This window comes from Pholcus phalangioides, unplaced genomic scaffold (assembly GCF_987345545.1).
Source record: "Pholcus phalangioides strain wild (caught in Gottingen) unplaced genomic scaffold, Ppha-v1.0 ptg000017l_1, whole genome shotgun sequence".
NCBI lineage: Eukaryota > Metazoa > Arthropoda > Arachnida > Araneae > Pholcidae > Pholcus > Pholcus phalangioides.
The window spans coordinates 6,152,799-6,179,972 of record NW_028301610.1 but is presented as its reverse complement, the minus strand read 5'-3'; the positions used below and the strand labels follow the sequence as shown (position 1 = coordinate 6,179,972).

The 27,174-nt window shown below is 37.8% G+C and overlaps 1 protein-coding gene across 3 annotated transcripts in view; it reads right to left on the bottom strand.

Moving 5' to 3' along the window:
* The window catches only part of Patr-1 (Protein associated with topo II related - 1), a 110,338-nt gene that overhangs the window by 62,257 nt on the left and 20,907 nt on the right, over positions 1–27,174 (bottom strand). For all 3 annotated transcript variants that reach the window (XM_089246154.1, XM_089246157.1, XM_089246155.1), the window contains 4 exons: positions 25,540–25,642; positions 14,334–14,479; positions 13,797–13,886; positions 2,022–2,084 (listed from right to left, as the gene is read on the bottom strand). In XM_089246154.1, the coding sequence (XP_089102280.1) occupies positions 2,022–2,084; positions 13,797–13,886; positions 14,334–14,479; positions 25,540–25,642 (402 nt within the window). The remainder of the gene's footprint in view (positions 1–2,021; positions 2,085–13,796; positions 13,887–14,333; positions 14,480–25,539; positions 25,643–27,174) is intronic.

The window sequence follows — 27,174 nt, the reverse complement described above, 5'->3', positions numbered from 1 at the left end:
GTTCTTGCAGATAGTCAAATATAATGAAAGAGTTGATCAACTTTGCCCAAGAATATTAAGACGACACTAACGAATAAGGCAAACACACCAAAATACAAAAATCCTAATGCATTTTGACACTAATGGGTGTCGTCTTCTGAGGAAAAATATTTAACCTCTAGTCATGCTGACCGAGTTTCTCTACTTGGGTTGAATACCCAATCTTAACACTTGGTTGCTCAATGGAAAAAGTATGTCTGTTCACTTCAAACGTCATAGTCAGAATGAAGCCGTGAGTCTGCGCGAGATACTAATGCAGTGTCCTGATTGGACGCTTGCAGAATAGTGCTACCTGATTTGTCTATCTAAATTTTCTTAGAATTCCTGCTCAAAATGAATTTAAGCCATGGTATTGTGATCAGGGTTGTAGATTTATTATAGTTTACTAGTATATTCTTGAAGGCCCAAATATATGTTCTTTCATAGAAATCTAAATCAACTGTGGACTTGAGCTTGTGAAAAACTCTTGCTTCTTGAAATTTGAATCTATGGCCCTCCTGCCAACAGTGAGCAGCGATGGTCAATTTTTAGACTATGAACTTGAAACCATCAGAGCAATTGCAAAAGACCGGGGGTTCAACACTAAGATCGTTGATGAAATAAGTAGAAAATTCTTGAAACTGGCATGAGGAATCACTTTAGAAAATATTACAGAGCAGCCACTCAAATAAAATGTAGTCATACCCTGCGATCCAATACTCTCACTGAAGATCAATCCAATTCTTAAAAAGTTTAATCTAACAACCATAGATGTGCCCACTAAAAACTTTGGTTTCATGCCCCCTAAAGATACTATACCAAAGAATAAACAATGGGGCATTTATTACATTACATGTGGTGATTGCCCTCTTGTTATATAGGACTGACAAGGAGACCATAAAAGCAAAATTAAATGAACATGCTCACTGTGTTAAGAATCAGGAATGTGAAAAATCGACCATCGCCACTCACTTTTGGCAAGAGCGCTATAGATTCAAATTTCAAGAAGCGAGAGTTTTTCACAAAGTCCACAGTTGATTTAAATTTCTATGGAGGCACATATATTCGGGCCTTCAAAAATATACTAGTAAACGATAATGAATCTACACCCCCGATCGCAACACCATGGCTTAAATTCATTGAGTGGGAATTTCAGAGAGACAAATCAGGTAGCACTATTCTGCAAGCGTCCAATCAGGATGCTGCATTAGTATCTCACGCAGGCTCACAGCTTCATTCTGACCACAACATTTGAAGTGAACGGCCGTACTTTTTCCACTGAGCAACCGAGCATTAAGATTTTGTATTCAACCCAAGTGGGAAACTCAGTCAGCATGACTATTGCTTAAATATTTTCCCTCTGAAGACGAGACCCATTGGTGTCAAAATGCATTAGGATATTGGTATTTTCATGTATTTGCCTTATTCATTGGTGTCGTCTTAATAGTCAAGTATAAGTATTAAATTCCTACTTATCAATATGTAGGTACACACAAATATACTTGATTTGACCATTAGAAATTTTTAGAGTTTAATGAAATCTTAACATAACCTGTCCTTTAATTTGTATCCTGTTTGGTAGATAAGCAACATTCCATGAAGACTGGTTAAAAATTTTAGGCATATATTGATAAAATACCTACACATAGTGTAGCAACCTATTTTACGTACAGAAGAGAACTCTTATCTAAACCTTTCCCTAAACCGACCTTAAAACATTGTTTCTTACTGGACATTATAAGCTCCCTTATGTTATAATTGTATTCGAGTCCATATTCCCTTTATAAAACACAATATTTTCATTTTTGATTATAATTAATTTCACTAATCATTCAAAAGTATTCATGTAATGCAATATTTTTCTACCAAAAAAAAAATCAATCTACAAATAATTAATTTTGTACTGCTTTAAATATCACCCATTTCCATAGCTTTATCAAAGTTGAACTACCTGATATTTTATCATGCACTTTTTGAAAAAGAAACTGCTAATATTTACTTACACAAAACTCTGGATCTAAGATAGCAGGAGGTGGTGGAGATGAGCGAAAAACTACCTCATTCCACTGCAATAAAATTACAAAAGTTAGTGATAACTACGCATGAGACAGGGATGTCGGAACATATGTGCTTGAGCAACACCAATCACTCAAATGGTATTGCAGAGTAACACCATTCAAATTTAGCCAATAGATAATTTCTAATTTAAAGTGCTCTTCTAAATATAACAATTTTTTTAATTTTAAATATGTATCCTAATTTATTTGACATTAGTTTTGCCCCTGAAAAACATACTAACAAAAGTAAAAAATACCTGTTACTTTTGGCTGGTATACTGGCCCACAAAAAAAGTTTCTCAATACAGATCTTGCCCACCATTTCTATTCAAAACGACCAGTGTTTACTATCTCTCTCTTTATCCCCAGCATGTATTCTGAGCAGGGATGACATTCCATTTTGCATAGTTGTCATGTATCATCTTTCCATTTCTTGGAATCCTCTCCCCTTCCCCAACATGTCTCTAGGATGATTTGCTCAAATTATTTTTGAAGCACAGTGCTTCTATTAGTTTAAACTAGAGCTAGACAAAACCTGATGTTGCCTTCCAGTCATGACAATTGCAATTAAGTGGTAGCCCCACTTTTTTCGAATGGCCGCTGTCCAGCAGTCCAACCTACAGTAATTCAAAACACAGATTGGGCTGTACACAAAAGGGCACGAGTGTACAGAAGGGAAGAGGTTTCAACTCTCTTCCTAAAAAAATATAATGGGAAAAAACTAACTGTTATACTTTGAACACACACACTCTCTCTTTTAGTACTCATCCGTCATTGAGAACTCCAGAAATGCCACTGCAAAAGACTTTTCTCCAAAACTAAATGATTAAAAAGAAAGATTGGATAGACCTCACTCCAGGCGTGTCTTCTAAAAACCTTTTTAATCACCCCAGCCTCCAAATTTGGTGGTGACTATACAGTGAAAAAAAGGGGAGAAAAATAACTATAGTTCAGAAATTGCTTGTTGTTAAAACCATATTACCACATGTTCAATAAATTTTAGGCTTCCTGGTAATCCCCCTCCCCCCTAATGTTCTCTGTCCAATGACTAGAAGATAGAGAAGGTGATCATACACATACTTGCCTTCGCTTAAGATACATGCTTTTTCATAATTATAGGGAATATACATATTCACCATCAGTGTGTATTATTGGTAATTGGTTATTATGAGAAGTTCTCACGCAGAGCAGAAAAGATAAGTAATTATAAATTTTTTCTGAAAGAAATTTCATACCGTCATTAATGAAGGGGGGGAGCAGATTTTATACCTCATGTGAGTTGACTTTTATCCAAACAACTTTCTCTATAGTATTATTTACTTTGTGATAGTGTATTCTGTTTCATACCAACTTTTTTTGTGAAACCTCACCTCACTTCAATGATACTCGGTGCAACGATAAGTCTCTTCCACAATATATATTTTTTGAAATACTGTTTGAAAATGTCTGTAGTCTAAGCTGCCTCTCAGTATAATGGTAATCCCATAATAATGTGTGGGCATAGGGCAGTGCTGTCTTGATGCATGGGCATGGCTCGGGGGCCTCACAAAAATGAGATCCGGTTGAAATTTTCTAAAATTTACTAGGTAGGGCCTCAGAAAAACCACTTGTCCCAGGGGCCCATGATGCTCTTAAAATGGCCCTGGCGTAGGGCAGTGTTTTTGAAACGTTTTCCACCAACGACTCCCTTGTTTTTGTCATTGTTTATCAGCGACTCCCTAGAATAGTCTAAAAAGGACCACTTCAAAGTCTTGAATGGAAACATGTCAATAAACCAACTTGTCGCAATGTCCCAGAAAGCTGTGACGCACACTTCAAGAATGACTAGCGTAGGAAATACCTTAAGCAGGGTCGTAACTAGGAGTTTTGCCCCCCCCCCCCCCCACAACTTTAAAATTTGATAATTTTATAACAGTGGTCTTTGTTCCCACCTAAAACTCACGCCTCCTAAATTTTGTAGCCTGGACAGTTGTCCCTGCTTCCTCTACTTCCGGCCCTGCCTTCAGCGTCATCCTTCGCATGGCCCACCCGGGCACAGCTCAGGTACCTCAGTTGCATAAGAGGGTCTCAGTATTATTAGATTGGTACAAAGTTTTCTGAGACATATGTAAACTTTAAGTCGGTAAGTCCAGTCATATAGGAGACCTTGAAACTGTCTCGTGATGCTCTTGAGAGGCCATACATACCTCTCTCAAAATATATTTTGGTACTACTAAAATTGGATTTTACCCTCATAGATAGCCAAGTACATAACAATAATAAATTAGCAATTCAAAATGGATTCATTGATTGTACTCAATTTTACAGTATACTCAAATGACCAGCAATATTATTGTGATGGATTTCAATTTAAATTTCTAAGGACATGGCAAATCCATGGAAAAAAATTGGCCCATACCAGAACCAACCTTAGAGGTATGTGACAGGTGCACTTGTACCATGTCCCGCACTTTATCAACAACAAAGCGAAAGTCTCAGCGTGAAGCTTTGACGTCACTGAAGTCGTCCATTTCACCTGTAGCCATTGGATATAAGTCAGACATATGCAAAATCTTTACCTTTTTTACAGTATATCCAATAGCTATAGGTGAAATAGATGACTTCAGTGATGTCATGAGCTTCGCACAGAGGCTTTCTGCTGTAGAAGGGCTTTATAGAGTCCCTGAACTCACTATAGTTGCCTGAACTCTCTAAGTTATTGGAGGCTTCCATCAATTCTGAAATTACTTTTTTCATTAATTCTGAGTTTTCATCGATTTTGCAATTTTTTTTCTACCATTTATTTAATTTTCATTCATTCTAGAATATTTCTTTCATTAATTCTGAATTTTCATTGATGCTGGAATTATTTCTTTAAATTATTTTTTCGATTCATCGTCTAAAATTTTCATTAGTTTAGGGAATTGTTTCTCTCATTATTTAAATTTACCTTCAGTGCTGAATTTTCACATCAATTGCTATTAATTTACATTTGATTGTGTGCTTAAATTTTTTTTATAGATATTTCTCAGCATTCCTATATATTATGAAATAACGAATGCCAATTCAGGGGGAATTCAGATCCCAACAGGTCTACCACACTTGCCTGAAGCATTACAGGACATTCTTCTCAAAAGCAGTAAGTATGGTCTCCATGGAATATAAATTATTTTGCAAAGCAAACACACTTCGAGCAACACCTATCATTATTGACTTCCGGTGTCCCTGGCATGACAAAACAAAAAACTGATGACTAATGTTAGCAAATATACAGGGTGAATCTGACCTATTCTGCCAAACAAAAGGGGGTGATAGACGAGCCGAAGTGGATCATGAAACAGCTCACCAACCCTATCCTATCTCAAACCGTTTGAGTTATGGTGGATAATTGATTATGGGAAAAAATATTAGATTATATAAATCTTAAAAAAAAAACATTTATGAAGTTTCTAAGAGACATGCAAACTAAACACATATTTGGAAAGAATGGAAAAAATCCTATAAAATGACAACATTTTCATTGAAATAACTGGATTTATTGGTGAGCTACAAGTGCTTAAAGATTGGCAAAGTTCAAAATTGAATTGTTGTCAGAGATGCCACTGGACTCTGGGACCCAGGTTATTTGAAAAATCTGGGTCCTTTTTAAGTGAAAGTGGGTCCCTCTGAAAAAAAATTTATCTTGAAAAAAATTATAATAATAATAATTCACTGGTACCTCTATGAATTTTCTTCCAACATGCCTATATTTCTTCGTTGAGACTGACCGGTGGGTCATGTTCTGGGTAAGAGTAGGTATATTTGTGAATCAAGTAATTCATTTCTAAAAAAATGTTCTATCCAAAAAAAAAAAGGTTACTTTTACTTTCATTGTCTACTAGTAGGAAAAACTTGCAAAGAAGCTCATTAGCACTGAGAATTTAACCTATGGAATTCCGCACATGTAATAAATCAAAAACAAATATACAGTTGATCCCGCTTATATAACGTTTCTTCCATTTAGAATGTTTTCCACTTAGGTACAACTTATTTTCGTGGTCCTAACAATAAGTAATTCTCATTGAGATTTCCTGTTTAAAGTTTTCCTATTTATAACGTTTTTTATGACAGTTTTTGAAAAACGTTATAAACAGGATCCACTTTAATTAACAGTTGAAGAGACACATTTATATATTTACTAATAATCAATATATAAATTCCCTTCTGATTGATTTTACATTTCGTTAAAAATATCTTAGCATTTTCAAAATATCTTGTGATCAAATTTAAAGCAAATCAGATTCTCTCTCTCCTCTCTCAGACACTTATCTTCTCATTCCCTATTCACTCTTTGGTTTTCCTGGTAAAATTATTTTATTTTCCTTCCCTGATGGTCCACCATTTTGATCTGTCGCCATTTAACTGCCACATATTTTCACACCTGAATATGGGAGCTACGTCAGATTTGTGTTGGAGAAACTTAAGTGTGCTTGTGTGTGTGTGCCCAGCATTTGGTGTGTTTTGTGTTTAGTAGGTGGTGCCATCTATCTAGCACCGCTAACAGGGCAAGTACACATTTTGGCACACCCATGTAATGTAGAAGCAGTTATAAAGGGTGAATTTGACGCCCCCTCTAGTCCAGAGCCCAGGACACTAGCGTGCATTTGAAGTTCAATGTATGCATATTTGTGTTGTAGGTCTGTGTGATCACCATGGCAAGCAGAAGTTTTTTCAAAGAAATAGCCAACTCAAAAATTTGAAATCGTTAGAAAATCACATTTTTAGCCGATTACCATTGTGCAATCGCAAGTTCCAAACGCGGATTTTCACCAAAAGCAAAATCAGAGATCAAAAATTAAAAATATTTTTTTAGAGAATTAAAATATTGGAATAAAATAATTTCTTTTATACTATCTGTGAAGAATTAAATCCTTGTGCCCATTTAAAAGCCAATTCTGCTTATACACCTATGATTTTAGCGATGTGGAATGGTGACTACCACATAGCAGCTAGATGACAAAACTGTGGATATTCAAGGCCGAGTTTTTACACACACAGATTCGGTTTTCCATGATATCAGGAAGGTTTTACAATTTGAATGGGCGTTCTAATCCTTTACGATTTTAAAAAAATGCGCATTCGCAATATTGTAGGAACAAGACGTATTTATGCCGTATAGATGCGGTCTTTCAATGCCAGCTGATAGCCGCAAAAGTACCATATATAACCAGAATATGTGTTCAGTTTGCGTGAAAGTCTCTAGAAACTTCACAAATGCAGGTTTTTAGATTTGACATATTTTTTCTATAATCGATTATCCACGATAACTTGAAAATGGTTAGAGATAAGGCAGGGTTGGCAGGGTGTTTAATGATCTACTTGGGTTCATCTCTCTCTCTATCATCCTGTTTCATTTGGCTGAATAGGTTGAATTCACCCTGTATAGTCAATTTACTTTTGCTAATTTAGCAAAGCATACACGGCCAAGCTGTTGTGGCTGAATGTGGTTTAACCGCTTTGCTTACAAGCGATTGGCAAGAAATTTGGATGATCTGTTAGACGAATCTGATAAATATGATAATCTTGTCCTAACCTAGCCACATGTTAGAAAAAGGAAGGAAAGAAAAAGAAAAGTAAGGGAAAAAAACAAATGAGAGGAAAACAGTATAATGCATAAGTATAAAAGAGATATACACTTCTTTTGCAAAAAAACAAAGCACCCTAAGAAATAATCCAATCATCTCGAAATTTTGCATGCAAATTCCTTTATGCGAAGTATGCAAATGATTAAATTTTCAAAAACGCCAATGAATGTTAACTTTGGTCATATCACAGTGTTCAGCAATGAATTCCGCTTCAGTCTTGGACCATCGGATGCAGCAGATGACCATCGGACTCGTGTGTGGAGGGGCTGGGGCCAGCAGTCCTAGTCTTTGTTTTAGAGAGGCATACAGCCATTACCTCTGGTGTGCTCTTATGACAGCAGGTCGCCTATAGTCATCCAGCATAAAACTTTAACAGCTCAACCATATGTTGATGACATCCTGTGGCCAGTTACATTACCCTTCATGGCACGTCATCCTCGGGCCATTTTCCAACAAGATAATGGCAGGCCCCATATGGCTCGCATATCTCTGGACTGCCTCTGTGCTGTTGACTCTTCCTTGGCCATCAAGGACACCAGAACTTTTGCCAATTGAACATGTATGGGACATGGTAGGCCGCCAGATTCGAACACCCCAAAATGTTGCAGATCTGGAGCAACAATTGACAGATGTCTGGCAGAATGTATCACAAGATGAGATTAGGAATCTTTATCACTTCTTACATCAATGTATACAAGCATGCATCGCCGCCAGGGGGAAATTACTACCATTGATGGGTCCTACAGCTTTGAATTTTTAATCATTTCATTATCTGTGTATGAGCTTTACACACGTTTAATTTCAATAAAAAGTCAATTTGTCCATGGTGCTTTGTTTTTTTTGCAAAAGAGTGTACTTATTATACATATATATACTCTTACCTGTAATACTTACAGTTGATAGAGTAGGTACAATGTAGAAAGAGAGATTTATCTTTTCCCACCCTCACCTACCTTTTCTCTTAGATTCATATACACTGAAGAGCCAAAAAAACTGGTACACCTGCCTAATATCGTGTAGGGTCCCCGCGAGCCCGCAGAAGTGCTGCAACACGACGTGGCATGGACTCGACTAATGTCTGAAGTAGTGCTGGAGGTAATTGACACCATGAATCCTGCAGGGCTGTCCATAAATCCGTAGGAGTAAGAGGAGATCTCTTCTGAACAGCATGTTGCAAGGCATCCCAGATATGTTCAATAATGTTCATGTCTGGGGATTTAGGTGGCCAGCGGAAGTGTCTAAAGTCAGAAGAGTGTTCCTGGAGCCACTTTGTAGCAATTCTGGACGTGTGGGGTGTCACATTGTCCTGCTGAAATTGTCCAAGTCCGTCAAAATGCACAATGGACATGAATGGGTGCAGGTGATCAGACAGGATGCTTACGTACCTGTCACCTGTCAGAGTCGTATCTAGACGTATCAGGGGTCCCATATCATGCCAACTGCACACGCCCCATACCATCACAGAGCCTCCACCACTTGAACAGTCCCCTGTTGACATGTAGGGTCCATGGATTCATGAGGTTGTCTCCATACCCGTACACGTCCATCAGCTCGAAACAATTGGAACCGAGACTCGTCAGGCCAGGCAACGTGTTTCCAGTCCTCAACAGTCCAATGTCGGGCCCAGGCGAAGCGTAAAGCTTTGTGTTGTGCAGTCATCAAGGGTACACGCAGTGGCGGATCATGATTTTGGGAGGCCCCAGGCGCAACCTGATCTGGAGGCCCCCTATAAGGGGCGGATTAAAGGTAGGGGCTGTCACCCCCCCCCCCCCTCCCCGAGAGCAGAAAAATTAAATGGAAAAATGTTCTCTACGTTTTTGACAGAATAACAAACCAAGAAAATAAATTTGCTTAAAAAAGGGGGAAAATTCAGAATTTTTTCCAAAAAAAATCAGAACCGTCCTGAAAAATTGAACACATGGTCACAACCACCGCCCCCACCCACAAATTTGCGTTTATCCACCACTGCACCCTTTTGGCCCTAATAAGAACGAGATGGTTCACTAAAATGAACAATATTATGAAAATCATAACTTTTTTTTTATTTTTGCATCACCAAAAACATAAACACAATAATAAGATAAGGAAATATAATGATATTCTCTGGTACTAGATGAAAAATAATCACACTCCCATTAAAAAAAAAAATCACAGTAAAATTCTGCATCATATTTTTAGTAATCTAAGATGTCCGTCCTGGTGCCTTCAGCCACACGGCAAAAATGGAGATCCGTCATAGTTTTAGTAATTTAATATTACTGATTAATAAAGATTTGATAATATCTCAAATATAATATATTTGATTTGATATAAAGATACTGATAATATTTAATAGAAAAACATTTCTTCAATAGAGGGAATAGAGGGAAGAAATTATATCAGAGTAAATATAAGAATTATATTTTTAATGGAAGAAATTAGTTCAGAATGAATTAAATTTAATGAAAGAAATTATTTCAGAATGAGTTTATTCTATTTTATTTTTACTATTATTATATTAATTATTATTATTTTCTCTTTCAGCCACCTCGTTGGGCACTCTGCCTGTTGTGGCCTTTGCCTTTGTATTATTTGTATTCAGAGTGAATAAAAATCTTCTATATTATGCTCCAAGGGCGTAGCCAGGGGGGGGGACTTGGGGGTCTGGTCCCCCCCCCCCGAAATGTGAGAAAATGACCGAAAAAAGGGAAAAAGATGGCCAAATCCATTGTTCTGTCACTTTGGTCCCCCCCCCGAAATGAAAGTGGTCGCCCCCCCCGAACGAAATTTCTGGCTACGCCCCTGTTATGCTTCCCCCCCCCCCCGTTTCGTTTAATAACGAAACATGCCACAGTATAACATTGTGGCCCGCGTACTTTATAAAATGTTTCAATATGGCCTGCTATGCCTCAAAGGTTGAAGACCCCTGCAGTAGACTCTCGCTAATCCGGTACGTATTACACCACGGTGTGCCAGATTTTACCAAAATTGCTGGATTAACTTTGAAGAAACCCATTGAAATAATATATGAAATTTCGTGCAAAGACATAGTCAGGACTTGATCAGCAATTAAGAAATATTAGAACGTGTTAAGGAGTTAGGGCATCAGGAGAAAAGTGACACCACACCACATAAATATCCTGGACTACTGGACGTGCTGGATTAGAGCACGACCGAATTCTCGAGAGACTACTGTAGTTGAATTGAAATGCTCAAATAAAAATTTATCAGATAATTTATATATTTTTAGTTTTGCTTACCGTTATTTTTGGAGATTCTGCAATCTAAATCCTAAAGGAAATCTTGAGGATCGGCATGAAAATTTTTTTCATTACAATAACACACATTACAATTACATTAACAATAAACACTTTTCGGTCTGACACAAAGATGTTGTCTACCCAAGCCTCCTTGACCAATCCAAAAATGTAGCTCTTTTTTTAGAAAGAAGGAAAAGAAACCCCCTTGATTTTTTTCAGCTGGGGAGGGAGTGTTTAAAAGAGAAACAGAAAAATCACGTGATTCAGAATGCATGTCATTCAGCATTCATTTCAAACCCCAAATTTTTTTTTATTCATATGGTCGTATGGTTCCAGTCATAGATTGCAAATGTATATGTTGTTTGAACCAGCTTATAGTATTTCATTCAAACAAGTGGGAGACAAAATCACAATAAGAGCTCTACTACATTCATTTTAAATAGTACGAGTGTCTCTTCCTGTCGATGTCGCCGCTTGCCGATAGCCATCTTGCCATCCATTATACTGTATACAAAAGCTTACACCAAAGCTGTCGTATTATCGGCGCCCATAAAAACATTTAATATCACATTAGCACATCTGTTTATGCCTTCACTCCAATTTTCATTTCGGACAGACATTAGGACCTGCTGTTCTCACCCCTCCTCCTGCTTGTGCCCTTAGGGAAATACTGTTTGAAAATGACCCTCCCTGAATGATCGCTTTACAATGTCTCTTCATTCTTTGTCGGGGAAGAACTGGCCCTTGAGAGCTGCGTCTTGTAAATTGTTCTTTTCTTTCAGTTCCCATTTTTCTTCCCTTTATACGTACAGTATACATAAAAAAAAAAAAATTGCGGTTAAAAAAAAAAAAGGAGAGCAGATACTGTACTTAGTTCAAGAGATTTGTTGATGCGCATGTAAATTCATATGTAGGATGAAGCACACAACTATTTGGAGGCCCCCCCCCCCCCGCTCTGCCGAGGCCCCAGGCGCGCGCCTCATGCGCCTGTGCGGTAATCCGCCACTGGGTACACGAGTGGGCCTTCGGCTCCGAAAGCCCATATCGATGATGTTTCGTTGAATGGTTCGCACGCTGACACTTGTTGATGGCCCAGCATTGAAATCTGTAGCAATTTGCAGAAGGGTTGCACGTCTGTCACGTTTAATGATTCTCATCAGTCGTCGTTGGTCCCGTTCTTGCATGATCTTTTTCCGGCTGCAGCAATGTCGTAGATTTAATGTTTTACCGGATTCCAGATATTCACAGTACACTAGTGAAATGGTCGTATGTGAAAATCCAAATTGTCCCATCTCTCGTGCGCCGACTATAACACCACATTCAAACTCACTTAAATCTCGATAACCTGCCATTGTAGCAGCAGTAACTGATCTAACAACTATGCCAGACACTTGTTGTGTTATATAGGCGTTGCCGACTGCAGCGCCGTACTCTGATTGATTTCATATCTCTTTATTTGCATACGCATGCATGTACCAGTTTTTTTGGCTCTTCAGTTTAGCACAAGGATATTTTTCGTAGGGTTGCAACAAAGCTTCGTGGTGATGAAGAAAGAGGAAAGGAAATAGAACTTTTTTGAATTTATTCCACTGGCATTTGGACACAATATTGTGTCCTTGATTGTAAAGTGATTAACTTTTGTATCTGCAGAGAGCATAAGTGAAGATATATTTGGAGAGGGGTGCACGATGTCAGTATATATATATACTTATATATTATAACAGTTTGTTTTAAATATGCTATGCACCTAAAGAATTTAGAAAAGAGTAAGAAAATAATTTTTCTGAGACTTAAATTTTTCTTCAATAATTTATCAAGCTTTAGTTCAAGTTAGAATTTTTAATCGTGAAACAAATTATAACTTTTCTCTTCAGTTTTTGAAAGAAAAAGATTTATCTTTTCTGTCTTACTAAGTTATCACTCAGCGTACAAAAATTTATATATTTTACTAGTGGGTACCTGTGACCTGTGCAGCACACTACTTGTTAAAATATTGCGTGTGTGAACTTTTGTTCCCTCTCACAAATTATGCACTTAAGTTAATATGGTTAAGGGCCTGGAGAAACGTATGGTTATAAAAAGTTATTATAAATGAAATATATTAATGCAATAAAAAGTGCATCGAGAAAAGAAAGCAATATCGTTATAAGGCAGATGCCACTTAGAGCATTACTTCACTTACCGGATTTCCAGTGCACCTGGGGATGAAGAATTGACTGTAATTGCCAGACAATCATGGCCATGAAAAATCATGCAACACTTCAGACAGGAGGTTTTTTCTATTATGAAATCAGTTCCTGTGCAAAAAACAGTGATCGTGTGTGACCACTGCTTGTGCATTACAATTATGTACACTTATGTTACTTGTCTGGCATCGGTCTGAAGTCGATTATTGTTCTAGAGGGTATCATTATATAGGATTTTCACTGTATATAAAATATAATCTGTTGCTAATTTACTCTAAACCAGGGCTTGACAAATTGAGGAAAAAAACAGGCCCAGCCTGTTTAACAAAAATAATTCTATTCCAAGACTCACAAGTAACTTCTACAAAAAATGTTAGATGTTTTAAAATACATTTTAGATCAAACGAGCTGCTACATAACTTTATTGACAGCTTGACCCAAAGAGCACACACACAGTTCTATTTATATGCTTTATTACATACCTTTATTATTATAAGGATGATGCTTATTTTTAAATATGATTCCATAACATAGTACACATGCTGACATAAATTTTTGAAAATTGTGTTTTTTTTAGACACTAATTTAGCAATCACACAAAAAAATTTGAATGCCTATTCTAATTTTTTAGTCACCATAGCAAATTTTCAGTTTGAATTTATCAAGCCTGGCTCTAAACTTGAAAAAACATACCATGTTATGGCATCGACCAACTGTCATTATAGCTGGATCATCTAAATCATCTTCTAGGCCCAGTTGGGAAATGCTTTTTGATACAATTTCCTGAAAAAATAATAAATCATACCAGACTAGCTAGCTTTAGTTAAATAAATAGATTTATTCAACTCAAGTCAGGCTATCATCACAGGACTGTTCTATAAAATAACCAGGAAAACTATTTTTCTTTTTCAGGTTAAGCCCAGTGAAACTTGCTTCTACAAATGTTTTTTTTCTTTTAAAATGCAAAAGAAAAATCAAAAACTTTGCTGGTATAATCACATTTAAATTTTCCATTATCACTTTAAATTGTGATTTCTCGTAAGAATTCAAGTTAATAAATCTATAATAGCTGTTTGCTTCAATTTAACAGTAAAATCAAAAATGACTAAAAAATGCAAAAAACAAAATGACGGAAATGCAATATCTGCTTATGCTTTACAAAAACTAGTGTATAAAAAATGAATCATTAAATACTTTTTCCACACTTTTATCTCAATCACCATTACTAACCTGCTGGGTTTCATCACCATCACAACCAGTTGAGTCGAAAAAATGATATTCTAGGCTATCTGACTTAGAAGGGCAAGCACCTTTATCAACAATCATGTTGACTAGCATCTCTGCATATTTGTCGTGGCTTTCTTCCCAATCACCATCTAATAAAAATAATGAAAACACATCTTATGCTTGAGAATATACATTGATAAGTTTATTCCCTATATATTGGACCTTTGCAGGAAAAGCTTTACTTTATTAGTAACAACTGTTGCACATGTAAAATTTTGATTCCATTTAACAAACTTTTATTAATATACAAATTCTTATTTTACATTGAAAATTATTGTAATAACTGTAGTAACATTGTAACAATAAGTGTGATGATCTGATCATCTCCTTTGTTGTTTTTCTTTATGTTTTTATTTTGCACTTGGTTCTAATGTGAATAAAATTTGATTTGAATTAAAAAAACCTTTTCGAACAGATTTAATAAGAAACGAAGCATTATAATTTCAATAAATTAGGCAAATCAATATCTAAATTAAACTGAATATTCATTTCTCTTTATTATCAAATTGAAGACCAGCAAGGATTGATCAGAGAGCAACTGTTAACTGATCAAATAAATAAATAACTAATAAAAACATCTCCGATGTCAGAAAAGCACCAAATAATGGTAGTCCCTATATCAGGTTAGTAGATCCTTTGCAACAGTTTTGGTATCTTATACCAAGGCTGGATGGCGACTAAAAAATTGGTATTGATGCCTAAAATTTTTCATGTCAGTTACTAAATTCAAGTGTGAGAACAAATATTCTTTGGAATCTACGTCAGTGCATTTACTAACATGGAATGGTTTACCAATTCCCAGAAGTCATTAAAATGTTTTATTGAACTATTTCTCTAAAAATAGATTGTCCCCTAAGAAATTTGGTTGCCTGAATCCCCAGAACCAGAATAGAAATTTTAAGGGGATGCCTGACCCTTTGCAGACCATCTATCACCATAAGGGCTGGGGCTCGTCGCGTCCCCCTGATGAAGAAAAAGACAAGGGAGTAATGTATGTGTTGGTGTGAAAGTGCATGTATATGAATTTGGAGTTTTTCTTTTTTTGTCACATTCAGGAAAAAATTTGATTAAAATTAATGGTACTCGGCATTGAAATTTAAAATTTCTGCAGGTAAATGACGGCACAACCTCAGATGTTAGTGTTAAAATGCGAAGTGAGATAGCGAAGTTTTAAGCTGTGAAGAAGCCGTTTTTTCTATGATGAAAATGTGACAATACGATACAAAACTGGCGGTGAAGGGGGGGGGAAGAGGTTAGTAATGTTAGGGGAGGGGAAGAGAAGTGACAAAAGAGAGTGGGGGGGAAGAGAGAAGAAAAGGAAAAAATGGGGGAATACACTGGAAGTGGCTCAAGTGTACACTTTTCTCACTGAAATGAAATGAGCAAAACGATTAAAATGGGGGAACCGGATATCGATTGAAAGCCATGAGATGAAAACGATGTGTAGTGCTGCCATCTGTTGAGGCGCCTCGAGGGGACAAGTTACTTTATGTCCCAGCCGAGATTCTCTATCTGTCTTGGATGACGGTAAGTTCTGACTTCTTCAGGGTTGTAGTCTACTATGGCCTGTATGTGGGCATGTTGCGACTTGAGCATCCGGTCGAACTGAGCCATGTTTAGTTGAAGAATGTACGGAAGCAGAAAATCGAGATCTGAACCAATATTTGCATTTCTAATAAAATACGGTGCTTGAAGTAGCTGCCGTAGGGCCTTGTTTTGCTGTTTTTGAAGGACGATGATATTGTCCTTTCGGGCCGCTGTCCAGACAGGTGAAGCATAGAGCATTGTGGGGTGAATGATCGATTTCAAGAGAATTAGCTTGTTTTTAATTGTGAGTTTGGCGTTTGGGAATGTAATTTTATTTAACATGCCAATAATGCGTGTTGTTTTGTTGCGCACATGGGCAATATGTTTGCTGAAAAGCAGTTTTTTGTCATGTATACAGCCCAGATATTTAACTGTTGTCGCTGGTTGAAGGAGTTGACCCCCAAAACGGAGGGGGAGACGGGGCAATTTTGTTTTTCGTGAGAACCAGGTGAACTTGCATTTGTTTACGTTCATGACATCATCAGATTCTAGACACCATTCTTCTATGCTAGCTGCTTCGTCCTGAAGCTTCCAGAGAGCGTATGCTGCATTTCTTGCACCACAGAGGGCGACAGCATCGTCCGCAAAAAGTGCTAGGATTCCGCTTCGAGCGAAAGGAAAGTCATTGATATAGAGCAAAAATAGTTGCGGGTCTAAAACGCTTTCCTGGGGGACCGAAGCTGTGATGTTATGCTTTGAAGAAAGGGTGTCGTTTTGCTTTACTTAGAAAGTTTGTTGGGTGAGGTACCGAAAGAAAAAAAGTAATGAAATGTGGTGGAAAATTAAGATTAATTAGTTTGTTCAGTAGGGTGGCAAAATTTCATTTGTTGAAAGCTTTCGAGATGTCGCAAAAGAGTGCAGCCACCGAGTCAGTGTAATTAAAAGCATTTGTTATGTATTCAGTAACCCAGAGCAGTTGCGTAACGCAGGAGTGCTCCGGGCAAAAACCGTGTTGTTCTGGGCGAATTATGTTGTGAAGCATGTTGAATTCGTCAAGTCGGCAAGCAATGATTTTTTTCAAAGAGTTTAGAAATACGAAGGAGAAGGCTGATGGGGCAGAAGGACTGGGGGTGAAGGGGGTCGGAGCCCTGTTTGGGAATAGCCTTTACGATGGCGTGCTTCCAGGGGGGAGGGGAAATAGCTGGTGGCAAGGCAGCAGTTAAAAATGTTGGTGAGGCAGGAAAGGATGTTTGGTGGAAGCAATTTAATTGCCCTGTTGCCTATTCCGTCGACTCCTGGGGATTTTTTGATGAGCTGTACGATTTCTTTTGTGGTTGTGAGGGACATATGGCCAGTGTTGTGTTGCAGGTGATGCTGGATGCAGGCAGAGCATCACTGCCGATTTCACCGTGATGTGGCAAGTGGTTGAACGCGATTGGGCGAAAATTGTTGTTGAAAGGTATCGGCGAAAGTTTCTGCTATTGCGTCGTCGAAAATAATAATATTATCCTGTTTAATTTTATTAATTTTCGGGTTTCCCGGTTTGCAAATGCGCCAGGCTTTCCAAAGATTCCAGTTTTCAGCGGTGGCATTGCTAATGAAATCAGTGAAGCGGTTATTAACAAAGTCGTCTATGTCCTGCTTTAATTGTTTTTGCAATCGGTTAAGCAAAAGTTTATCGGTGCGCCAACGAAATTGCTGCCATTTTTTCCTGATCCTGTTTTTAAACGAAATTTTTTTCTGAATGTCCTGGGGGATGCCAAAACGAAGGTCCTTACCGACAATTTCAGTTGTGGCTTGCTGTAAGGCAGATTTAATTCGCTCAGTGATTTGTGTGACGGCTTGGTCGATTATGGTGGGAGAGGGGGGGCGAGGGGGTGATGGGGGGGATCCGAGGAGAGGTTTTCCTGGAATCTATTCCAGTCGACTTGTTTCACAATTCGTTTAGTCCTGGGCAGAAGAAGTTCGACCTCAAAGAAAACGGGATTATATGGTGAATTTAATATTGAGATTGTGTGGGTGGAAATTTCGTGAAGGAAATTTTTTGATATCCCGAAATCCAGGATATCGCTCCGGTGCCCTGGGCAGTTGGGAAAATGTGTGTTGTTGGGAATGGAGTGCACTTGTAAAAATTTATTGAGGCAGTATGTTCAGAGCCATCTGCCTTCAACGTTCCTTTGTTGGCTGAACCAAAGGTGGCTTTTGCGTTCCAGTCAGCCCCAACGAAACAGGCTGCCTGAATGTTAACACTTTTGGGTCTACGCCCAAGCCTGATTTGGGATGTCGTTTTTGTTCAAGGGAATGTAAGATATCTACTACTTAATACCATTTATAGATGGCAGCATCATCCTGCCTTGTAAAATAGTGATAGCAATAAAGAAGGGCAGTCATGCTCTGGATGCCATGCTAACTGGTTGTAGTAATCCATGTCCATCGCTATAGTTAGTGGACCAAACAATAAATACCCAAGCCTCAATATATAACACGGTGTCAGTTAGAGAAATACTCATGTATTTTTGAATTTACGCTTAGAAATCTGAAAAAGATGGCGAACAGCCTACCGACCATCCAGCCATTTGATGCCAGAGCAAACCCGTCCAAAGCATGGAGGTATTGGAAGGAAGATTTCTTGGAGAGGAATTGAAGGAGCAGTTGCGATCCTTCGATATTGTGCCCGCAGCGGCAAGCACTACGATATCGCTCAAACAAATCCTTCGTGAGTTTGACAAATATTTCTCGGACTATCAGAACGAGATTTATGCATCTTTCAAATTCCTTGAAATAAAACAAGAAAAAGACGAAAAATTTGCCGACTATTATTCGCGACTACGATGCGCGGTCGTCGAGTGTAATTACAGGCAGTCGATGGAAAGAATGCTCCGTGACAAGACCATCCAAGGAGTTAGTGACAAAGCACTACAAGAAAGACTGGTCCGAGAAACGAGTAGATCGCCAAAAGCACTGCAGGACATCATTAGCGAGTGCAAAACATGCGAACATAGTAAGGCACAGGCAACGGAGATGGGTGAAAGCAAAATAACGGTCGACGCCGTAAGGAGAAACAAACACCATACAGCAGGGTCACGGCCAGCAAACAACGAAAACGCTGAGCAGAGAGACTGTAAACAGTGTAGAAAAAAACACCGTCTGAAAGAATGTCCAGCCTTCTCAAGTAAGTGCCGCAAGTGCGGTGGAAAAACTCACTGGGCCAAAGTTTGTAGGAAAAAGACTTTCTATAAAAGAACACATACTCACCGAGTTAACACAATAGATCACGCTAGTGACGACAGCGGCTCAGATACTGTTTATTTAGGTGAATTAAAATCAATTGATGCCTTAGATAATGAAAACCCAAACTCTGTGTGGCTTCAGAAGATCCTAGTTAATGGCAACGAAGTCAAATTTAAGCTGGATACTGGAGCACAAGTGAACATTATACCTAAGAGTGAACTGCTAAAATGGGAAATAAAGCCAACTGTGTAAAGATTATTAAACAACCAGTGCTAGACTACAGTGATAATGTAGTTACAATATTGGGTAAGTGTTCGTTAACTTGTGAGGTCAAGAATCAGAGGAAAAGTTTCAAATTTCTGGTAACAACTCTGAATTCCTGCCCTATATTAGGCCTGGTTGCTTGCAATGAATTAGGACTAATTAAAAGATTGAATGACCTTATGAAAATGAACAGAAATTCACATAAGAGTGATACACTGGAAGAAGTTGTGAAAGAATTCTCAGATGTTTTTACTGGTGTGGGACGACTCAAACGTACTGTAAAAATTAAATTGAAAGAAAATTATTCACCAAATGTGGCAGCTCCACGAAAAGTGCCATTGGCTCTTCATGGCAAAGTGAAAGAGGAGCTCAAACGCATGAGTGATAATGGAATAATTGCAAAAGTAGAGGAACCTACTGAGTGGGTCAGCAACATGGTTGTGGTGAATACACCCAAAAAATTACGCATTTGTCTAGACCCAAGGCCATTAAATGATGCCATACAAAGACCTCACTATCAAATACCAGCAGCTGATAATCTGATAACAAAGCTGCAAGGATGTAAAGTATTTACAATCTTAGATGCAAAAAATGGATTCTGGCAGTTACCACTTAATGAAGAATCACCATTTTTAACAACTTTCACAACACCTTGGGGAAGATATTGATTTTAAGTTTTATCATTTGGGCTAAACAATGCCCCAGAAGAGTTTCAGAGGGCCATGAATGAAATTTTTGAACATGATCCAGAAATAAATCCATACTTTGATGACATAGCCCTTGGATCTTCATCCATGCAAGAACATTGTCAGTTACTCCATCGAACCCTGACACGAGCCAGAGAAGTTAATCTTAAGTTCAATATTGAAAAAACACAATTAGCCTTAACATCAGTCAATTATTTGGGACATATAATGTCTGATACTGGAATAACTCCAGATCCCAAAAAAGTTAAGGCGTTTAACCATTAACGAGTTTGCTGTTCCCAAATGTCATGAGGATCTACAAAGATTTCTTGGAATGATAACTTATCTAGCCAAGTTCACTTATCACTTGTCTAGTTTAACTCACTCGCTAGGTCAGCTATTAAAACAAGATACTGAGTGGCTCTGGGATGAAAATACTCAACGTGATTTTGACAAATTAAAACAAATGTGTGTGTGTGATAGAGCAAGCTCAATGTCTACAATATTTTGATGTGAAAAAGTCAGTGACTGTTTCAGTGGATGCCAGCCAGCATGGATTAGGAGCAGTTCTCCTACAAGATAACAAACCAGTTGCATATGGATCTGCTACACTTACAGCAGCTCAAACACGCTATGCACAGATTGAGAAAGAACTGTTAGCTGTGATCTATAGACTTGAACATTTCAATTATTACACCTATGGAAGACCAGTAGTTGTTCAAACCAATCACAAGCCCCTTCTAGGGTTGAGTAAAAAGCAATACGACACAATCTCTCCCAGACTTCAGCTGTTGAGATATGAACATAAGTTCAACATCATATTTGTTCAACCTGGTAAAGAGCTAAAGATTGCAGACGCCTTGTCAACAGCTCAATCACCAAATGATAAATTTGAAGAGGATTACGAGCAAGAAGCAGCTGTCTCAATTAATCTCCTTGCATGTGCTACACCCAATAAGTGGCATGAATATGCTTCGATGACAGCAAGTGATGCAGAGCTGCAAGATGTGCTTCATCATGTTCAAAAGGGATGGCCAGAAAAGAGTAGAACCAGAGCAGCAGCTCAGCCTTACTGGCACTGTAGAGATGAGCTGTATTATTCTAAAGAAGGAATAATATGCAGAGGCCAGAGACTTGTTGCGCCACAAGTTGCAAGACCAGAAGTCTCGGAAAAACTGCATGTTTCGCATCGAGGTATTATTGCTTGCAAATTGAAAGCTAGAGAATATTTCTACTGGCCGAAAATAAATGATGATGTGGAAAACTACATCAATAGATGTAAAATCTGTCAGCAGAATCAGAGGGCAAATTCTAAAGAAGTCCTGTTCAAACAAATTCTGCCTGGAAGAACATGGGAAAAAGTGGTTTGTGACTTTTTCTACTTGAGAGGTCAACAGTATCTTTTGATGATCAATTATTTCTCAAAGTACATAGAAGTTAAAAACATGAAGAGTACTAATGCAAAGGCAGTAATAGAAGCGATGAAAAGCATCTTTGCAAGGCATGGAATACCAGAAGAATTGGTGAGTGACAGAGGGCCACCATTTAATGCAGAAAGTCTTTGAAAATTTTTCAAAGAATGGAACGTGACACATAGTATTACTTCACCTCACTTTCCCAGAAGCAACGGCCAAGTTGAGAGAGCTGTACAAACGTTGAAGAAGTCTCTCACAAAAGCTCTAAAAGAAGGTAAAGATCTACATACGGTCCTACTGGATTATAGGATACAACCTACACAGGATCTTCCTTCTTCGGCTGAACTGCTGATGGGCAGACGATTAAGATCCTTTTTGACAACTCATCCTTATCAACTCAAGCCAAAGTTTTCTACAGCTGAAGCCAGTAAAATCTTGAAAACCAAACAAGCATATCAGAAGGAAAGATTTGACAAACATGCAATGCATCAGCCTGAACTCAAACAAGGCTCAAGGGTCTGGTTCAAGAAAAGACCTCGTGAACCATGGCAACAAGGTGTCATAATCAAGACAGGACTGAAACCTCGTTCCTATATCATCGAGGGAAAAGATGGAGGGACATATCGAAGAAATGGACACCACATAAGAGAAGACAGAACAACTAATGAGAAGATCACTAGAAATAGAACAGTTGAAGATTTGTACCCTTTAACGGCAGTTAAAAATATGACATCTTCAACTTCAGATACAATTCCAGGAGCAGGTCCAATCCTGAGAAAGTCAGCGAGGACTGTAGTTAAACCCATACGTTATAGACAATAAACTGAATATTCATTATCACATTATCTTACATTAACTATAACAGAACTTTAATGTTTCTTAAAAAAGAAAAAAAAAAGGGGGCATGTAAAATACCTACTACTTAATACCATTTATAGATGGCAGCACCGTCCTGCCTTGTAAGATAATAATAGTAATAAAGAAGGGCAGTCATGCTCTGGATGCCATGCTAACTGGTTGTAGTAATCCATGTCCATCATTATAGTTAGTGGACCAAACAGTAAATACCCAAGCATCAATATATAACAGGGAACTAAGACAAAGTATGACTCATAGTTAACTCTCATAGATATAAAATAGCTGAATATATTATGTTCCCAGTGTTTTTAAACAATCTATAAATCTTCTAGTTCCAAAAAAATATAGATGGCAGCATCCAACGGATGTAGCTTTATGAAATGATGTAGAAGTATAGTTGAAACACATTTGTTTTCCTAGGTAAGGTAGCCATGATTGTTGTGTTTCACGATGTCTCAAACAATTTTTAGACTAATCAGATGCAGATGATTTGGCTGAACTTAAGAGATATATTAGTACAAGATTCTTTGTCAGAGTTATCAGATTCAGATGATCCAGAATACCAGTCCGCTTATATAAGGAATTCAAAATCGCAGTTCTCTAATGATGACAATAGCACCAGTAAATATATTTGATTTTATGCTTTTGAACAAAATTTTGTGTATATTACTTACTTTTTTCAAATGTTTTAGAACGTATATTTTACAAAATTATTATTCATTTTAGATGATGAAAAGGAGCAATGGAGCAAATCAAAGGCAGAAACTGGAAAAAGATTGAATAAAGAAACTCAAACTTATTACAAACCTTGTGGTGTTGCTATGTGTGCAAATGTGTGTTTTGAAGTGTACTAAAGCAAATTTTACAAGATTATATTTTTTAATACAAAATTGTTTTAGATATTTGTACATTTTGGTAAGTTTTTATCAAGAATTGTTTGCAATTTTATGTTAAAAAATGATGTTTTCTTATAAACTTTTTTAAAACGCTAAAACATACGTTTTCAATTATTTCTCATTAAACATTAATTATTAGTACCATTAAATAATTGCTATATTATGAAAAGAAGAGAGTTTGAAATTTCTAGCTAAAAAAAACTTAAGATATATATAGGGTAGACCGGGGCAAGTTTAGTACATGGGCACATTTACACACGGCTTATAGTTATCGGGTCAGGAGAATCACCTTGGACGCCATTTGCACTCACACCAGTCTGGAGTCAGTCACTAGAGCGGGCAGTTAAGTGGACAACTTTTACTGATTTTTTACCAGGCAAGTACCCTTATATATTGGATTTAATAGAGCTTGTAATGTTAGAAAATTATAACTTATTATGGATTATCCTTTTAGATTGTTGTTTTGCGGTTATTTTAAGCTATTTAATTGATTATTTGGCTCATGAATAAGGCTTATGCGCTGAGTTATAAAAAAAAATAGAGATGGGGCAGATTTACACAGTGTGTATAAACCCCATGTCTGTATAAACCTGCCCTCTTCGTAATAATATTCTGTAGGCCTACTATTGTTAGTTTTTAATCATCATGGGAGTTTTTTCAGATTAACAATGGTTCAGAATTACAAAAGGAAAACTAATAGAAGTCAAAATATTGACCCAGATGTGATGAAGATGGCAGTCAAAAATGTACGAAGTGGGCCATCTCTAAGAAAGGCAGCAGCAGCTTTTTGTTTCAATTTCAAGACACTTTCTAATTGTAAAAAACTCAATGCCCCAAAAGAAGGTGCCAATGTTCCAAAAGATGTGACACTGAAAGTTCCCTCAGCACCACGACCAGGGAAGTCTGCAGAAAATTTAGAAACTTTGGTACCGGAACCATTGTCTGCTAACAGCTTGGGCGAGGAGCCTGGACCTTCAGATGATGTGAAGGCAGAGCCAGGGCCTATGGATACTTTGGAGGTGACAACAAAGACTGCGGAGGCTATGGAGTTGGAACCAACACCCGGTGAGGTGTCTTCTGGAACTGTGTCAAGACGAGAGGACGACCTCAAAACGCAGGAAAGAAATGTTGAAGCAAATGAGCAAGTAGGAAATGTTGAGCGTAAAAAGAAATCAAAACCAATGAAACATTTGACTCTGATGAAGAGCATGACAATGAAAACTGTGTGCATTTACTGTTTAAGACCATACAAAAATTCAAGACCTGACAAACAGTGGGTACAATGCACACACCCAATGTAAGAGGTGGGCACATGAGTACTGTATTACCACAGCGAATTCAACATTTTTTGTTTGTATAAATTGTGAGAGCGAATTTTTTGAAATAAATGAGGATTCACCATAATTAATGTTTGTAATTGTGCTATTGTGCTATGTAGTTTTGAAATAAACTAGGTTTCTTTGGGATTAATTTGTTGTATTTTATTCACAGTAAGTCTCATATTTCATCATTTTCAGTGGTGTGTAAATGTACCCCAGGCTTTGTGTAATCTTGCAAATTTACACAGGTGACGTCATGGTAAAGAAAATAATTTAATTGAAAAAATTGAATAATTTAAAGTACATAAAATTATGCACCATTATAACTTAAGGCCTAACTAATTCATTAGTAATAAAAATGAGAAAATTTGTGTAATGGCTAAAAGTAGAAAAACAATGGTTTAAAAAGTTGAAAATAGGTCAAAAATTCTTTACAAGTAGACCTTGCTGAAATCAGTGTTCATTACAAGCAATCAAAATAGCATAGATAAGCAATATGAAATTCACAGGACATAAAAAAAGTTCATTATATGTGAAAATTTGTAATAGCGTGTTCATTATAAACAGATTCGACTGTATATATTTATGTTGGGGGGGGGGGGAGGGATTTTTTTCATGTCAAACAATCTCTGATGCCCTGGTTTGTTTTAAGTGTATTGTTAACATTGTATCTCTACTGAGATTGACAGGATCAATAATTCCTTTAGCATTAACTGAAGTTTCATGATAAGCGGTTTCCACCCAACAGCTGCAAGGTGCACCATCCAGTAGGTGCGTCATAAGTCTATGTAGGAGTGAGGTGTAAGCTAAAGTAGGTGGCATGATGAGAATGAAAATTGTAGGCCAAATGCTTGCCAGTCAAGTAAATATTCATTAAATTAAGTAATGAACAAACTCAGATTTCCTTATACACTAATTTCAAAGGGAGAAGGTAATAAAATGAAACCACGTACCAACTGGACCACCACCAAATGTTTCCTCATTGAGAGCATCATATTCATCCTCATCAATGCAATCTGTTATAAATTCTTCATCAACTTTTCCTTTTCCTAAAGACTGAAAATTCATATTATTATCTGAAAATGATCATCGTTGTTTTATCATAGTAAAATAATAATCAGCATTTTTAATAGAAAGCATATAAAAAAAAAATAGACTCAAACACAAAAATACAGGTAGGACAAAAGATAAATTAGTTACAGTTAAAAAAAACTTTCATTCAATTCTCAAACTGCACAAATAGTTGGAGATATTAGCATATAAACCACTATTGTTGATTCTTTCATGATTTTTGGAATTCTTACATGATGTAAAACAATATCATTATACAGGGTGTCTACCAAATACCAAAAACGGAATTTGGTGACTTTTCGGGGACTTTTTGTGACTTTTCTGTGACCCTGGGAGGACAAATGAAGCACTTTCATTTCTAGCTCTTTACTTGAGCATTGTAAATACTGTTTGTGCTTCTGCATGCCCTAAAAATACAGAAGACAATTGAATGCTATTAGGTATCATCAAAGTCACAAAACCTAGAATAGGTCTATGTACCCAACTGCTTGCTTTGTTAGGCAAACTGTTCTTTCACCTATACCATGGGCGGAGATACAGGGGGGGGGGGTGCCCCCAGGGTCAAAGGTGGAGTCGACTGAACTAATGTAAACTGAAGAGCCAAAAAAACTGGTCCAGGCATGCGTATGCAATTAAAGAGATATGGAACCAATCAGAGTGCGGCCCTGCGGTCGGCAACGCCTATATAACACAACGAGTGTCTGGCATAGTTGTTACATCGGTTACTGCTGCTACAATGGCAGGTTATCGAGATTTAAGTGAGTTTGAATGTGGTGTTATAGTCGGCGAATGAGAGATGGGACATAGCATCTCTGAGGTAGCGATGAAATTTGGATTTTCACATACGACCATTTCACGAGTGTACCGTGAATATCGGGAATCCGGTAAAAAATTAAATCTCCGACATTGCTGCGGCCGGAAAAAGATCATGCAAGAACGGGACCAACGACTACTGATGAGAATCATTAAGCGTGACAGACGTGCAGCCCTTATGCAAATTGCTGCAGATTTCAATGCTGGGACATCAACAAGTGTCAGTGTGCGAACCATTCAACGAAACATCATCGATATGGGCTTTCGGAGCCGACTCACTGAGAGGCCCACTCGAGTACCCACGATGACTGCACGACACAAAGCTTTACACCTTGCCTGGGCCCGACATTGGACTGTTGAGGACTGGAAACACGTTGCCTGGTCTGACAAGTCTCTGTTCCAATTGCTTCGAGCTGATGGACGTGTGCGGGTATGGAGACAACCTCATGAATCCATGGACCCTACATGTGAACAGGGGACTGTTCAAGCTGGTGGAGGCTCTGTGATGGTATGGGGCGTGTGCAGTTGGTGTGACATGGGACCCCTGATACGTCTAGATACGACTCTGACTGGTGACAGGTACGTAAGCATCCTGTCTGATCGCCTGCACCCATTCATGTCCATTGTGCATTCCGACGGACTTGGACAATTTCAGCAGGACAATGCGACACCCCACACGTCCAGAATTGCTACAAAGTGGCTCC